This window comes from Aplidium turbinatum, chromosome 2 (genome assembly GCF_918807975.1).
Source record: "Aplidium turbinatum chromosome 2, kaAplTurb1.1, whole genome shotgun sequence".
NCBI lineage: Eukaryota > Metazoa > Chordata > Ascidiacea > Aplousobranchia > Polyclinidae > Aplidium > Aplidium turbinatum.
Window position 1 is genome coordinate 34514101 of NC_137473.1, and position 17895 is coordinate 34531995.

General features: G+C 38.0%; 1 protein-coding gene across 1 annotated transcript; it reads left to right on the forward strand.

The window, feature by feature from the left end:
* Positions 1 to 9977: 9977 nt before the first annotated feature.
* On the forward strand, positions 9978 to 13043 carry LOC145764771 (non-homologous end-joining factor 1-like). The gene has a single exon (XM_082576440.1). It carries the CDS (start codon positions 9995 to 9997, stop codon positions 10958 to 10960), a length of 966 nt encoding a protein of 321 aa, XP_082432566.1. The 5' UTR covers positions 9978 to 9994; the 3' UTR covers positions 10961 to 13043.
* The last annotated feature ends 4852 nt before the right edge of the window (positions 13044 to 17895 follow it).

Genomic DNA, 17895 nt, shown 5'->3' on the forward strand with positions numbered 1-17895 from the left:
AAACATTTGATGAATCTGTAATTGCAACAAAAGAGAACTTGAAGAGAACAACATAGTGTTTGATTTAAGCAATTGCCACTTGATGTGCAGTGGCGTATCCTGGTGGGTTGAGCAAGGCAAACAAGAAAACTGGTGGGGGGTTATAGCGTGCCTAAGGCACGCGTATCCTAGGGGGGTCAGGTTGCATGCTCCCCCGGAAATTTTTTGAAAAATTACACTCAAATAATGGATTATAGCGCTTTTTGGAAACACTTTTAGGGTAATATTTGTACAAAATTTATTAGCAGATAAACAACTATTAACTTATTAAAGGTAGCTCTTACACACGAACGAGCAAAACTGCGGCTAAAATTAGAGAACACCAAAAACTCAGCTACACAAAAACTCAATAACTACACAAAAACCCAACAGAGTAAGCTATTCTGAAATTGCTTCCACAAATTAGCTCAAAGAAACGTAAATCGCGTAAATTTTGCGCGATTTACGATTTGCAAAATTTATTGGTGTTTTTCTATGTGTCTAAAACAAGTCCTTGGAAGTGTTAATAGCCAGATGTCTTGGAAAACGTAATAAATTTCTACAAATTTTATTACATTTTCAACAAAGGGCTCAACTTCGGAATCCAAACTTTGAAAATTTGAAGGGGCATGGCCCCTATTGCCCCCCTGGCTACGCCTGAATACGAGGCCCCCCTGAATACGAGGCCACTTTCAAATAGGCCTATGAAGCATTGCAACAGAAAGAGAACTCTGATTGCAGCATCGTGCATTTTACCGCACTTTTCAAGATCAAGACTCTGGAGAGTGGGATTTTATTGCATAGCCTAGGCATAGATTAGGGGCGTAGCAAGTTAAAAGTTGAAGTTTAAAGTTTAAAGTTTAAAGTTAAAGAAGATTAGCCATGCAGTAAGTATGAAGTAGATAAGCTATGTATGACCATCGAGAAAAGATGCAAGAACAATACAGTAGGCCTATAGTTCAGTGCTCTCACCAGAGCGAAAAAAGTAGGGAGGGGGGCACCTGCCCAAAGTGAGAGAGCACCAAAATGTTAACCTAATGAACAAATCATAAAAAGCAAGTCACATAATAAACACCAAAAGTTTTCGTGGGGCAACGGGCAACAATATTATGAATGCTGAATGGTAATTTTGCAAATCAGAGTTAACAAATAACTAATCAACATAATAAGAAATCGGTTTAGCCTATAAGGAGAAACCACAGAGACAAAAACGTAACAAATAATAACCTAGTGAATTTGAATGAAAAATCATTTAAAATCCAGCCAAAAAAACTGGGGAAGCGCTGCAAACTCACTCAGTGGAATCCAAGGATCGGAAGCTCAGGAAGTTTATTAGAGAGTTTTTGGAATTATAGCCTAAATGTAGGCTTACCATATTTTTGTGACTTCAAAACGGGACGCCTCCAAAGACCAAGACCACTTAGCTGTGGTTTTTTAACTTTACATTTTCCGATATTAGCCTATTACATAGGCCTACATTTAAAGCCATCCCGGCTGTCTTCATTGACCGTATTGTCATCGAGAGTTCATGCGCATATTCTCTGTCTAAATATCGGTTTCAGTTCGAAAAATAGAAAGGAATTGACGTTAACGATACAAAATAATTCGAATTTAGGTTTTTTCTATAAAGCAAAAGGAAGAAAGAATAATAAAATAGCCTGCGGTTTTCAAGTCGATAAGTAACTCCCAATTGCACTGAATTTACCCAACACTGCGTCACGGACATGCATTTGCGAATTTACTTATTCGCCCAATCATACTTTTCTGTAGATAACACCTTCTTCAAAAAGACATTGTTAAATTTTACATTCTCGTAAAAGTCAGAGCAGGACCATTGGACCAATCAATATTTTTGAAACGGCTTTCACGTTCTGCTCCAGCATCCTGCTTCTGCTCTCAGACCACATGCTCTTCATGATGGAAAAAATTCACCTTCAGCAAGTAGGCTACACAGCAACAACAGTAACGAGAACATGTTAATTGGTAATGTTTGTGTATTATGCTGGCTGAACGCCCAAGCGGGACGTTTGGCTGACCGGTCGGGACACCGGGACAAGACGTTAAAAAGCGGGACTGTCCCGCCTAAAACGGGACGTATGGTAAGCCTACCTAGATGGCTAATTTTAACTTTGAAAAATCCAATATTGTTGTTCCGATATAAATTTCGTTTAATTTTGCGTTTTTTGGAATTTTTTCAATTATTGCTGATTTTGCTGTAAACAGCCCTTTAAGCAGAAAGCAAAATACAAAGTTTGGAATTTTTTATGGTATTTTCATTTGGTTTAATTATTTTGCCTACTGCACGTAAGCGGCAGTATAACTCAATTGATAAAAGCATCCAACTGGTATCTGAAGGTATAATTATAAGCACGGCGGTTACCTCAGTGGTTTGATTCTGGATCAAGAGGTTGAAGATTCGATACACACTGCCGCTGTTGCGATTCTATTCATGCATAACTTACAAAAAGTTTTGTCCCTTTACAGTATATTACGTTCGATTTTCGCCATGTTGATGAAAATAGTTCGTGCTGCATGGGATGGGGCAGCGCTAATCAAGAAAAAAAAATATCGTTATCGGATATTATCGGCGATGATTTTATCGTTTATCGTTATCGCTTAACTTTTTTTTGAGTTATTGTTTATCGTTATCGCTTTAGGCATTTTTTGTTTATCGATTATCGTTATCGCTTAACTGAAAAATGAGTTATCGCGCCCAAAACTGATTGTAGGCTAAGCTTAACCTTTAACATACCAAGCCTAGCTCACCAACGTCGTTTACCAAGGTGGGGTCCTCCAAAAACCCCATCGTTTCTATTGCTTAAAGTATACAGTATATACAGGGTCATCAATAATTAACGTTACAACTTCAAACAAATGTATTTAACAAACGGTAGATAATAATTGAGTAATGAACATTGTCAAATAAATAAATATTTAGGAAAAACAAGTTTTACTCAATGTGTCGGCCATTTGCGTCGATAACAAGTCGGAGACGCTTCGAAAAAGACCTGCAATAGTCACGAATAACTTTTTGAGGTATTTTGGCTCATTCTTTTTTTAGATTAGCCTTCAGTGCTTCCAAACGTTGGTGGTGCTTAGTCGAAACCCTGCTCTCCAGGTAAGACCAGATGCCAAAGTCTAGGTCTAGGGAGTTCAGATTTGGGGATGAAGGAGGCCATTCTTCCTTGGAAATGAAAAACTGCAAATTGGCTGAGCCAGTTTTGCGTTCTCTCACAATACATACAATCAGTATACAGGCACACCTAAGCACAAGCCAACTTGTAGTCTACTTTCCTCATCCTTAGTTAGATTACAGTTTATACAGCTAATGTAACAAAGGAAGATTTCTGAAATTGTAAGTAGGCTAAAGCAGATGCCATTTTTATGACACTGTAACAAACCCCTGTTTTTATCCCAAGTGCTATAAAAACTAAAATTTTAGTCTTAGCATCACATAAAGTATAATATAGTTTTCATTGTTTTAAAGTATAATATATGTGTTTCTACAAATTACTTAGACAAAGGATCATATTCATAAACACACAGTTCATTCACTGTCATCTTTACATTCTTTTGCACTTGTCACAGTTGTGTTGGTGACTCGGTGCTGTTCGCAAACGAAACGTGTGTATTTGGAACATATAATGTTAACTTTTCTATCGTTGTTTCAAGGACATTGAAAACATCTTCCTCTCTTCCGTCTCACTAGCTGCCTTGACGCTAAGAATAGATTTAAAGCTTCAGTGTTTCGAGCTACAGAAACTCCCATACCTTCAATAGCTCTAACAATGTGAAGCTGAAAACCAGATGGAATACATGCTCTGCGCAAGACATTAGGTTTCGTCAATTCTTTGCCTATATCCACAAAGAAATGATATCCTCGATTAGATTTTCTACTGTTCCAGTCTCTGTTTTTGAACACCCAAGTGATATAGGAATTCAGATCTCCAATGTCAAGCACGTTCATAAAAAGTCGGAAAGGCCATCTTGACATTCGTCTGGCACAAGAATATTCACTCACCAACTTGTCTGCATCATCCACTCCGCCTTTAGTGCGGTTATATTCAAGTATCATGTTGGGTTTCTTGTGATCTTCATTAGACAGTGAATCATCAAGATACTGATAAGATAGTAAACGAACCATCTTGTTTTTTTAGGCACATAGCCTCCAACTGACAGTTTATCTGAAAAGATAAAGTTTGACGATAAAACATATCGTCCCGTCGCAACTTCCATAACTGCAGGAATATCTGACTTTTTTCTCAGTGTTTCTGTCTTGGTGATATTTATCTGGAGCAAAAATTCTGCATTTGGCACTGATGTAAAAAAATTATCTGTGGTGACACTTCTTCCAGTTGCAAGCAGTGATTTCATCATGTCACACACAACCCGACGTCCTTGATTTTTCTCTGGTGCACTCCCAGGAAGTTTTCCAGTATAGACTTGGAGATTACACAGGCAAGTGGTTTTCACGTCTTCAGCTGCCCACACTTTAATTCCATACCTTGCTGGTTTTGATTTCATGTACTGTCTCATTGGACATTTCCCTAGGAAAGAGACTAATTGTTCATCTACCGTTACTTCTTCAAATGGCTTATAGCGTTTTTTGCAGTTTTCTACAAATCCATCCCAAATTTCGCAAAAAGCTGCAAGTTTAGCATTTTCTTTTCTTTGATCACGTGTTGATTTGTCATCAAATTTTCAAACTCTGGCAAAATGTAAGGACGTTTTTCGCGTGAAGTTAACTGGATAACATTCAGCATTTGTAACCTAGTATACCAAGGGGGGTCCCATCAGGACCCCAGGTAACGTTATGCTGTTTTTTGCATATGTTTCAAATAATTTTTTAATTTTTGTTGCACTATACTGAACTTACTTAAATTTATGACACATACAAAGATTAGGAGAAAAATTGTTGCTATAGGTAAAGCGGGAGATAAAAAAATTCACCTCTGGGGTCCCTACGAGACCCCGCTTGGTATGTTAAGGGTTAAGTGTCATTTTTAATTATAACCCGGCCAGATAGGAAGTTCTAAAGAAAGCTGTCTCATCCAAGCTGCCTACTTGAGCTTACCACAGTTTCAAATCTTGGCTATGTTTCTCTGCATTTTGTGCTTTGCAGTTCTAAACAATATTCACTCGATTATAACCTATTCATACAGCGATAAAGAACTGTTTAATGGATAGCTAGATATTCAATGGATCGATGTCCGCCCAGATAACTCAGTAGGCTGCATAGCTGAGTGGTGAGAGCGCTGGAACGGCAATCGAAAGGGCGCCGGTTAAACACCGCTCATGAGCATGCAGCCGTGTCTTTGGCAGGACACTTAAAGTTATGCCTTGAAGGTTGACATGAAGATTGGCTGCCTTGCCTTCCGTTCACTTAAGTCCGCCCCCGCCCCACTTAAGTCCGCCCCAATAGCTCAATTGGTTAGCGCGTCACTTCTGGAACGAAGAAACTTCAAGATCAAGCGGCGCTGGTTCGACTCTCGGGGTGTGCGCTTGAGCAACGCACGTTAAGGACTGCTCTCCATTCAGCGGCATCTAATGGATGGAATAGTTCCCCGGCAACAAGACTTCACCAATCGGAAACTTCACTCTGTCAATCTCGGTGACCGGGTCTGCGTCAGTGATCCGAAGCCTCTACAAGTATGCGAAACTGCCAGGATTTAGCTCTGCAAGAAGCTTTCCCAGTCCGAGGATAAAGATTCAATCAATCAATCAATCTAAATCTTCAACCACTAGGTGCCTGGATACGACGACAGCTCAGTTGGTTGGTAACGCCTAGAACATTACACAATTAAGGAGAAAGAAAAAATTGAAAAAAGAAAACTAGATGCAAAATTAAACATCTCGCTTTTCCTTTCATCACAACTTCACAAGTATAAAAGTAACTATCATTTTTTTCCGATTATTTTTCTTTTTTCAATTTCTCTTTCGCCTGAGTTGTGTGATGTTCTAGGTTTTTCCCAGTTGGTTGGCGAGTGCGACTTCGTGAACGAAGAAGCTTCAAGATCAAGCTGCGCTAGTCCGACTCTCTGAGTGTGCGCTTAATTCAGCGGCACCTAATGGATGGAATAATTCCCCGGCAACACTTCCATAATCGGAAACTTTACTCTGTCAATCTCGGTAACGGGCCCTGCGTCAAAATCAAAAGCAGTGGTGCCACTCCTAGTGTTTTTCCGCTAGATCTAGTGCAGTGGTTCTCAACCTTTTTGTCTTGGTGGACCCCTTTTGGTGTCTTCGAAGCGGTCGCGGACCCCTAAAAATTTCAATTTGAAATTTTGGTATATCGCGTTTCCTTATGGAATCATATGTTACATAAGTTTCAAAGCAACACACTTAAAAGAATTTGCTGAATTCGCAACGCACTTGACGATTGATGAGATTGACGAAATTATGTTATGACTTATGAGCTATATGTTGGCACACAGGATCAAACATCGGTAAGCTATATGCTCATTTGATGTTTTTCTATAACTTTTATCAAAAGTTAATAGAATACTTGCGACTGTTACAAAGAGTTTCTCCCTTTTTTCATTTGAAATCAATATTAATTCGTTATGATCACAGTCATTGCAAACCTGTGAGTGGTGATAGACTGCTGACTAACGTTTGTATTTCTAAATTAATCATTGATCAACAATCTGCTGTCTCAAAAGAATTAAGTTGAACATAGCCTTATTAAAGAGTTTAAGTAATTTATATGATATTTTAGTTATGAAACCAAACCTTTGTGCAATGTCCTTTGCAATTTCAAACGACGCACCAGTGCGTTGCGACTTTAAGAATCACTGTAGGCTAATACATAAAAAAAGCACAAACAATTTTTAAATTTTTTAATTTATCCGTCATGTTGAAAACTTGGAAACTTTCGCGGACCCCCGGAAATCGCTTCACAGACCCCTTGGGGTCCGCGGACCCCCGGTTGAAAACCACTGATCTAGTGTTTTTGGGTTGCATCTAGTGTTCTAGTGTTTTTTTTTTTGCTATCTAGTGTTTTTTTGATATTTTTTGTGTTTTTTTAGATTGGTGTGCATAAGTTTGGACAGTGTTCAAAGTAGCCCCTCCTATTTTTGTTTGGCTGCATCAATGTGTTTGTAGTGCTTTTCAAAGTGGACATGAGATTTTTGTTTAGTTACACCCAACGATGACCAAATTTGAGATATTTAGCATAAATACTTTAAAAAATACACATAAATGACTGTGAAAAGTGTTCAAAGTAAACTAAAGTAGGCTTGGTAGCATAGCCTAACGGTACCATACCATATGGTATCGGAGGCTTACATTTCGTCGGCTTACATTAAAGGCAGTGGCTATTTGACCGGCGCCGGTCTTTGAATTTGAAACACTATTTAACCGTCATTACGTCACTAAACAGTCACTTTTTTTCTTTTTCTCTTTCAAAGCAAAAGACGAGTAGCGCGTATATAAGTTCTAAATCCGACCATTTTTATTCAACGTGTTACGTGGCGCGTGCGATACGTCGCCGGCTCCTAGCCTAGAGGGACTGAGTTCGATACTAAGCGGAAGCGCTCCTTTTTTTATTTATTTTTTTTTTAAACAAATTTTGACCCGAAGTGCATTTTTGTAGTCAATTTTTAATTTGAGTTTTCTACATCCCAATTTTTTATGTCTTTTCAAATGTGAGTAATGAAGTTAGAGTTTTTTAATTTGCTGAAATTTGAAAATTTCTCTGGGTAATTTTCCATTTGTGGCCGTGCTAACTATAGCCTACTACATAATTTTTCATTCAGGCACGTTTCAGACGTTTTAAACAAAAATGCACTTCGGGTCAAAGTTTAGTTAAAAAAAAAAATAAATAAAAGAAAAGGGACGCTTCCGGGTAGTAACGAACTCAGGCCCTCTAGAATAAGATCCGCCGACGTATCGCACGCACCACGTAACGAGTTGAAGAACATGATCGGATTTAGAATTTATATACGCGTTTCTCGTTCTTTGATTTGAAAGAGAAAAAGAAAAAAAGTGACTGTATAGTGACGTAATGACGGTCAAATAGTGTTTCAGATTCAAAGACCGGCGCCGGTCAAATAGCCACTGCCTACATTAAATGAGTGTGGAGTTCTTAGACTACACTACCTAAGAGATAATTGTGAGTAATATTGCGTTTTTGACAATATATTTACAAAGGCCAAGTTTGGGGGAAATTTGTGAAAATTTTTGTTTGCCCCCCCCAAATGTTTTACTCTCCTACGGCTATGACTTCAGGGCTCTCACTTTCAAGGAAATTTAGTTTTATTTTGAAATTTTAAGGACTTGTAACACTTACTAACGCCATTGGCTGTAATTTTTGTATATTGTGCATGTAAATGATCGTGTATTTATGATACTAGTGTTTTGTTTATGAATCTAGTGTTTTTTTCAGTCAAATTTAGTACTTTTCCGGTACAAGAGAGTGGCAACAGTAGTCAAAAGCCTCTAGGCCTACTAGTGTGCAAAACTACCAGGAAAGGAATTCAATTTCACGCTGAGGAAAGTAGGCCAAGTTTAGCTTAAAACATATGATGCAACGCATGATACAAATTCGTTGCTTTTATTTTTGCAGAAAAAAAAAATTTTGGGCCCATTTTACGTATTGTTTCCCGACCAGTCCTGATTTCTCTTGGAGGGCCTGCTTATGACACCTGAAGATGTGTTTCATTTTTGATGCAATCATGCAATAAAAACTTTCAGACAGAACACCAAATGCTTCATAGATTTGCATATCCCACTGGCGCTTTCAATATCCATGACAAGCGCTGAGCGAAGCTTTTTAACTGCCTCGTTTTTTTATGCACCTTTTAGAATTTAGGTTGAGCAATGAGCAAGCCTTGCTCAGCAAAACATTGATTTGCTGTGGTATTGGCTTGAGCTGATGTATTTTTAGAACGATAACTGTCAGAAAACATCGAAACATGAAAGTGGTTGTATTTTTATTTTTAATAAGCTTTTGAAATAAGTTCACAAATTTTGTGTATATATTTTGAAAATGCCATAAATAATTGAAATTTTTGCGATGTTTTGATTTGTTTGTTTCCGGTTGGACATCTGAAATTTTTTTTCAAAGTGCGGTAAACCTCACCGGCCACTGCTAGATGTCAGGGTACATGGCTATTATCTATGGCTAGCTATATCTAGACTAGATGTCAGGCACTCGGGCAGTCAGGCTTTCCAGTTTCCACAATCTACAGTTCACACAATCACAAACGTTGTCTGGACTTGTCTCAGTCTCTCAGGAAGAGTTACTAGTTCTTTCGCAGTTACTGGAAAAATTCAGCAGTCGCGAGTTGCGGTTTTTTGGATTACATATGGCTTCATGATTTTTCATTGAATGTGGTGAGCTTTTATTTCACAACGTCATAGGCAAATCTAATTTTATCCAAAGGTTTCTTCTGTGCGATGATATTTTTTTTGGTTTTGCGGGCAGTCATGCACATAACGAAAATCATACTAGACCGTTCAGTCGTTCACTGAAACACTTGATTGCCTTGCTCAATGTCTCCATTAATCTATATAAATAACAGCTTGTATATACACTTCGTACCCACAACTTACAACAGCTTAGTTTGTTATCTTTCCTTTCATGTAAAACATATTTTGTTTTTGGGTTGACTAACATGTCCAATGTCCATCAGCCGGCTGCATAACCGAGTGGTGATAGGAGAGCCATGGTTTGAAGTTTGAAAGGCTGCCGGTTCAACTCCATTCAAGAGCATGTGGCTGTGTCTTTGGCAAGACACTTAAAGGCACGCCGTCGATTGCAAATGCCCTTTTGACTATAGCTTGATTTCTTTCTAGAATTAGCAGTAAGCTGCTCTAGAGAGAAAGGCTGGTGCAAGATAAGTTTATGTTTTTATGGAACTGGCCTGCTAATGAAATGTTGCTATAAATTAACTACATTAATCTATATATCTCAATTGCTTGTCAGGATACACAGTTGACTGCCAGGTTGCTGGCTGAGCTTTTAGTAACTAAAATGAATTGTGATGCTTCAAAATTGCATTTATGTCCATGGGAACAACTTAAGACAAATCATGGAAACGCAGAATGGTTGTTTAAGTTTTTATTGGAAGATAATTCCTTTTTAATTGCTTTAACAAACATTTCGACTGTTTATATGGAAGTATTGACAGAAAAAGAAATAGAGTCACGATGTAAACAAATAAATGAACGACTAGAAGCTCCAGTTGAGAATATTTTGAAACATTTGCAACAAAGCTTACTGCATTATCGTGACTTCTCATTTTATACCAGTAAAAATACCCAACAAATTGTTGAATTTTCATTTTCAAATTATTTTCACAGCGGAATTCCTTTCCATTGGAGATTTGATTGTAAACAAGATGTGGCATTGCAAGGGAGTGATGATTCTCTGTCAAAACAGCTTCTTTATGATCCTATGATTATATCTATTTCACGTCTGCAATATGAAAATACAAAATTGAAAGATGTAATCAAACAAAAAGACAATGAAATCAGTGATTACAGAGATAGCGGATATAAAGTGAGTCGTCCACATTTGCAAACAGAGATGTTTGATTCAACTTCTTTTGAAAAAGACTTGAAAAGTACCAAGGAGTATGGCTTTGTCATTACAAAAGACCCACTCAAGATTGCAGCTGGACGATCTTTCAATGATCTTCTAATATCGTCTTCTGTTGAAAGTAAATCAGATGAAATGATCAAATTGACACAATCACCCTCTGTGAAAACTTCAAGCAATTTATGCTCGGCAGAGATTGCATCTAACAATGTTCTAAACAAAAAAAGAATGAAGCGAAGAAGACCCCGCCCAGCTGTTAGAGGTTGTGTATTGGATCCAAGTGACGATGAGCTTATTAGTACAATGTCAAAGAGTGATGTTGCTCCAGTACAAGAATTTAAAACCACACAACCTAAAAAGATTAAAACTAAAAGAAAGGCTAAAGGAAAGTTGTTTTAGCTTTTTTGCTGTCTAACTTTAAGACACCTACATTTTAAAAAAATATTTAATTTGATAATAGTTTTAAGAAATTTTATGCATAAATATTTTTCTGATTACATCGTCTTGCATGTGTACAGTATGTTATGTTTTTTATTGTATGCAACTCATACATAAAAATTTATAATGTCAGTAGTGGAAAAAGAGACTTCAATTTACGTTTCAGACTTAATTTTGTTAACTTGCTAGGCTATGATATAATAGGCTATCTATTCATGCTGCAATTTTGAGTTCTTTGTAGAATTTTAATGGTTTTATCAAACCTGTTTCTGGTACCGTATATTTTATGTTTTAGCACTTAGCCAAAAGCTGATGCATAGCAAGATAGAGAAAGCATGTTTTTCATTAATCGTATAACATTTGTGGACTGTAGTCTGTAGGTATTGTATTTATTAAATTGTTATACTGTATGCTCCCTATGGATGGAGCTTTTCTAAAGTGTGATAAAATCATGTCAAAACCTGATAACAATAAAAATTAACAAATATCGTAATTAAGCACTACGTAAGATTTCTTGTTTTAAAACATTGCAAATGCAATTATCTGGAATGCAACTCTCCGTGTACGTATCATTCAAAGCTATCAACTCATTTGATTAATAATTGTGTTAGTGTAATAATTGTGATTCAACGTTTCATTGATTCAATCAATGTAAAAAAAAATGATTTGCTGTATAGGTTAGTACTGGCATGCCATTGATGTAAATTGTGAAATTATCCATCCGTATCAACTCATTTGATTCATAATTGTTTTTTTAAAAGACAGCAAATTAGTTGTTTTTTTACTTTGATTCAAAGTATCATTGATTCATCATCACGTGCTGTCTCCGATCCGAAGATTGGCTGTCATTTTCTTCCACAAGTCACGTTCTTCAGCTACTCTTTTTGTTTCTCCGATACTTGACAAATCAGCCCACTGTATTTCGTCATCTCCCCATGTTCGTCTCCTTCTTCCCCTGCACTTCTTTCCTTCCACCATACCTTCAATAACCAATTGATGTAGCTTTCCTCATTGATTCAATGAATGTAAAAACAATTGATTTGCTGTATAGGTTAGTACTGGCATGCCATTGATGTGAATTGTGAAATATGCCATTGCTAAATTTGATTTAAGCTCCATAGTTTCTTCGCATAAATGGCAGTTTCTAACATGGGAAGCTCACATCATAACATGTTTAGTTACAATTGTTAACCAAACGAGTTTGAGAATTCAGAATCCCAATGATTTTTTATCATTTATTAATATCACATTTTTGGTGCCTCCGCGGTGTGGCTTCAACATGAATAAAATGGACCCATGTGTTAGGCTATACATTAAATTGTATGTTACTAAAATAAACTTGATTCATTGAATATATATATGAGTTGGTATCCAATAGGCATCAAGAGCTTCAAAGATGCCTATCAATAGGAAACTCCGTGGAAGTCATCACCCAAAAACGTTCCAAAGGTAGACCGGAAAATCTTAGTCTTAGCGTGCGATCTTGTCGAATTGAATACATTCTTCTTGCTCTTGTACAGTCATGACTTTGTAGCGGACGTAGGATTGTCTGAACATCCGCCCATATTTAGCTGTAAATGCTACAGCAACATCCCAAGTACCAGGTGGGTAGTGGGGACGATCTGAGGAATGATACCTTATTCTTCTGCGATTACGAGTTTATTGTATGTAAAGTAACGAACTTCCAGACTGAAAACGTCGCAAGCAAATAATGCCTTGATCATAAATAGAACGAATTGAACTGATTCAGAACATGAAAACTATAACTAAATTGACACCGTGACTTCCAAGAAAAAGAATCCGTGGTGAACTGACTAAAATAACGCACCATCCAATTGACTGACAAACCCCTTTTATTTCGCCTGTTGCGAGAATAGCAGTGTTAGTTAGATTTATTGTTATGGGGTGGTGGCTGACTTGTGACTAGATGACCGCTTAATGTCTTTCGCTACCATTCTGATTGCGCCATGATTTAACCAACAGCTGTAACTTACAATGTGTTGTTACTTTTCATTTACTCTGTTTGATTGTGGCGCTATTAAAACAAAATAACTTGACTTCTTCGTTTACATAATTCGAAGTTTATTCAGCTGATCTACTGAGACGGAGCAGGCGTGAAATTACCTTCATAGTTCATACACATCTGTATTGCTTTTTATACAAGTTCAGTTATGCATTGAAAAAAGGTTTGAAACGCTGTCTGGAATTTTGGTAATCGTAAACCACTATATATGCCACGTTCGGAAGTAGGCCATTCATCATTCATTGTTTGGCTGCTGCGCCTGGATGTAACAACGTGATCTGTGGCGGCCTCAAACGCAAGAAGAAGAATCATTCATTGTCTACGCCCCTCCTGAATACTGTGCTGCTACTTGGTGCAGAAGCGCCCATACTGACCTTGTCGATGTGCCAATTAACAACTGCCTGCGAACTGTCACACGTTGCCTCCGTCCAACTCCAACTGACTGCTTGCTTGGCTGTCCTTGCAAAAATTGAGCCAGCTGCATCACGGCACCAACGTGCTGTTCTTTCCCTGAGCGTAAAGCCCTAAACCCCGGCCATCTGCTACACGCAATCACGCTGATATATCCATCAAAGCAGCGGCTAAAACCAAGAAAGCTATTTGTACGCGCTGCACAAGACCTTCTGGCAGCCTCTGGTGGAAGCCCTAGCAAACAGTGATGCCACGCGGCGTTGTGTGAACAATGGTCAAGCAGCGCATCCCCACTTCGCCAAGTATTCAGATCCCCGCCCGAGAACCTGCTGGGCCATGGGCATGGCCTCTCTAGACTTGCCTCATCAAGGCGTAACCGTTTGCTCACTGGTGTTGGACGCTATGGTGCAGACATGTTGCACTGGGGCTTGGCAGTGAGTGTGGTGAAATGCAGACGGCAGCCCACATTATCAAGGATTGCCGGCTATACAGACCACCTCATGGTATGGAAAGCCTAGTTTCTATCGACGACGACACCAGGCAGTGGCTAACCAACGGATGCCCTGACATATAGCGACAACACGAGAGAAGATCATTCATTCATTTTACTTCAAAAAAGCTTCGTATTCATCCCGAAACATCAGGGTCGACCAGTTATCTGCAACGACTCCTCCATCTCTCTCTATTGTTGGCAGCTTCAATTTTCAAGTTTATTTTGTTCATGTCATCTTTTACAGTGTCATCCAACGTTTTCTTTGGCTTTCCTTTTCTGATTTTTCCTATCACTACCTCATTCCAGACTCGCTTTGTCAAATGGTTCTCATTCAATTCTTTCAAGATGTCCAACCCATCTCAGACGATGACCAGGCAAGTATTCAACATCAGTCCACTCTCAAGACATCATTTTTAATTTTGTGGAGAAGTGTAGGTCATTTTAATCGCTGCATATGCCCAGAAGAGAAAAATAAAGCCTTATGGTATTTTATTTTTTAAAGCTGTGTGTTGAACGATTTCGCTTGTTTTAACCCTAACGGTTCTAACCAATTGAAAAAGACAAATCATGAGACCAGGATTGTTTGTACATTAATTAATACCGGCAACCCTATTTGTCTTGAAAAATATTTTAAATAGCACAGTCAGTAGGCCTACGTGAAACATGATCTCACATGTCAGCCTATGCTAAACTGGTAAAACAAAAATTAAAATCAATATGTTGTTAGCAGAAATGAACACGGAATGTCCGCTCCATTAGCTCAGTGGTTACGCGCCCGGCTCAAGATCACGCGGCGCTGGTTCGACTCTCGGGATGTGCGCTTGAGCAACGCATTTCAGGACTGCTCTCTAATCAGCGGCACCTAGTGAATGGCATAACTCCACCAACAATCGGAAAACTTCACTCTGCCAAATGAATCTCGGTAACCGGCCCTGCGTCAAGAGCCTCTACAAGTATGCGAAACTGCAAGGAATAACCTAACAAGGCTTTGTCAGTCCGAGGATAAAGATTCAAAACCAACCAGGAATGGCTTGTAGTTATAGAATATTTATTATACAGAGACCAGTGGTTCTCAAATTTTTCAAAACAAATTGTGTTTGTGTAATCATCTCCTTGAGATTTTTTCAATGATTCATGGTTCAGTATAAAATTGAAGCAAATTCGCACAGAAATAGTAAATCAACTTCAAGCAGATGGGTACACCTCATGGCTTACTGTATTAATATAGTAAGCCATGGTACACCTGCTTGGCTGATACCAGTTCTTCCATGTTATCTTTTATTTTGCACAACGTGACCACCATAGGCCTATATCATGCATCGTATTCAACCATTTAAGACTGCACCATTTCAACCCAAAAGTCACTGCAACACATCTCACAGGAAATACGTTTTGCACTCCAATTCATTAACTGCTTTTGAATTAAGTTTCTTTTGAAAGCAAATCGCTGACATTATAACCTAGTTCCAAACGGGTTGTTGATGAATCAACAGTACTTTTGAAGATCCTGTATTGGGAAAGTAACTGTAAATTTCATCTTTAAGAATAAAAATGTGGCACCGCTTGTTTCCAAGAATGGAAGAGCAGATTCCAGCCGTAATTTCACAACAGCAAAAAAATCTGTCCACCGCTCAATCTGCTGTAATGAAGAAAACGAAAAAGGGCCACTGTCCGGCGCAAGAAAAATAAAATATAGAGCTTGCTGGCTTGAATATTGCAAAATTCGTTTGAAGAAGAACACGCAGTGTTTCACGAAGGTGTTACGCGGTCCCAGATTATTGCTTCGGGAACTTCCGAAAGATCTCGGACTCTACTTTGAAAACCACTAAATAGACCAATAGTTTTGTTGGACATGTGATTGTTTGACGTCAACATGGTAGTCTTCAGCCCAGCAAAAATAACCTTTTTTCATTGATTCAACAACAAACGTTGAATCCATGTAAAAAGATTGATTTGCAAGCTGGGATCTAGCATATTCCTTATGTCACCTAACACAATAATCCAGGCTACTGTATCCTAAGTATTATTGGTGATACGTCTCCATTAGCCTACTCTACAGATAAATATTTAGAAGTGTTTACGGCAAGCCATGGGCAAGCCTATCGTGTTTTTGTTTATTTGTAATTTTTACTGAGTTATCTGCAGTGCTGTATTCAAGGGTAGGCTATATGGCGGTATACGCAGTAAGTTATACTCTCTGCTTTTTCGAGCAACTAATAGTAGCTTTACCCTCTGGTTTTTCAAAGAGAGTGCCTATGCTATCCTTATGATTCCTAATGTGTAATGTTCTGCAAGAATTATCCATGTTATCCATTGAACTTCAGTCTCGAAGTACAACTTTACTGAGAGCCAAATTTTTAATAAAAAGAACAATAAGTTACGAATTATTAAGAGTTTCAAGGAAAATCCGGGAGAAAAAACACATTTGGATTTAGCAGCGAAGGATAATTTAATGTTCAGAAATATACCTCTGATACAGAATTCTAAAATGGTGCCAATTAAGGCGAATCAATTCATTTAGACTTTAGAGCATTGTTAGCAGAATGCAAATTAGACTTTGCACTTATGCCGACACTGACAATGGTCAGCTACTGGATGATATTGCTAACTTGCAACCTGAAAAAATGATAGAAGGAAATTTGCGTCATGGAGAAGCAGAGGTGAGAATTTATAGAAGGTTTGACATTGATAAAATACAGTCAATCCAAGGATTAAGAGATTTTAGTGAAAAAGTTGAAATTGTGACCAATAATTCGAAGCCTCTCTTGACAGCTATTTCAACTTTACCTTGTTCGACAGCAAAATGTGAACGTGGTTTCGGTTTGATGAACAATATTATCATAGGTTTAAGAGCATCTTTGCTCATTGATAATGTGGGCTGTTTGATGTTTATTAATTGCAATTGACCACCTGTGGCTGAGTTTACCGCTAAAAAATATGTAAGATCCTGGCTGCTGAACCACTGATCAGCTAAGGACACTAGATCCCAAATTTATAAAGAGGATAAAGATGTAGATTCCTTTCCACAGGCTGTTTGAGTGTTTGGAATGTATTCATAGAAAAATAAACAATTTGGTAGCTCTCGTCCAATACTGATGTTGTTATAATTCATGTTATGGTAGAATAACGATTAGTATTTTGCAAGTTAATTGTGTGTTGTTTATAACCTTGGCAAATCTGACAGCATACCCGGTGCTTTTTTACGAATACAGCACTGGTTATCTGGATTGTCCTAGTCTGAAATAAACTACAGTAGTCAACATTAATATCCATCACATTTTTGAAAGTTTAAAGTGGTGACGTCACCACTGAAGTGCTGTTAGAGTGGTGAAAAAAAGCAACAGCCCTTGTAGCAATGCTTTGAAGCAGGCGTCTATCGAGGATTTGTCTTGAGAGAAGCCTACCGCAAGTCAGTGACAATTTGGTACCGGTACGCAAACATATCGAACTGTTCGTATCTTCTATATCATGTAGGCTATAAATTTGCAGAAAAGTAAGATCGCTGAGGCTTCGTAGGCGTAAGCTACCGCCTAAATAGTACTACCAGGCTTAAGTTGCAGCTTGATTTTAGCCATGAGAACAAACTTAAGTCAATAAAAGTAGGCTAATAGTTCTTAAACAAATTAAATGCAGTCAAAAGCTGTTCTTTGTCAGCGGAGGATGGTGTAGCAGTGTTCAGGGAATGGGATGGAATGGAGAAAACTTCAGGATGGAAAAAAAAAGTTTTCCATGTCATCCCATATCCCAACTGTCTTTTCCTCCAAATAAAACCCTTCACGAAAAATTTTCTTGCAAGTTCTGGCTGCCATCAGTAACATTAGAAGATTCTAAATAAACTATGGAATTATCTACAAATCAAACAAAGTTTTGTAGAAGTTAAATTTTGGAAACTATTTCTTCAGTAACAATTGAAATGAAAAATTGTTTGACCTTTGACTTTCCATTGATTGAGGAAAATTGGAGACGATT

Excerpts from the sequence above, each read along its gene's own strand:
- LOC145764771 (XM_082576440.1), top strand. The coding sequence starts at position 9,995 with ATGAATTGTGATGCTTCAAAATTGCATTTATGTCCATGGGAACAACTT.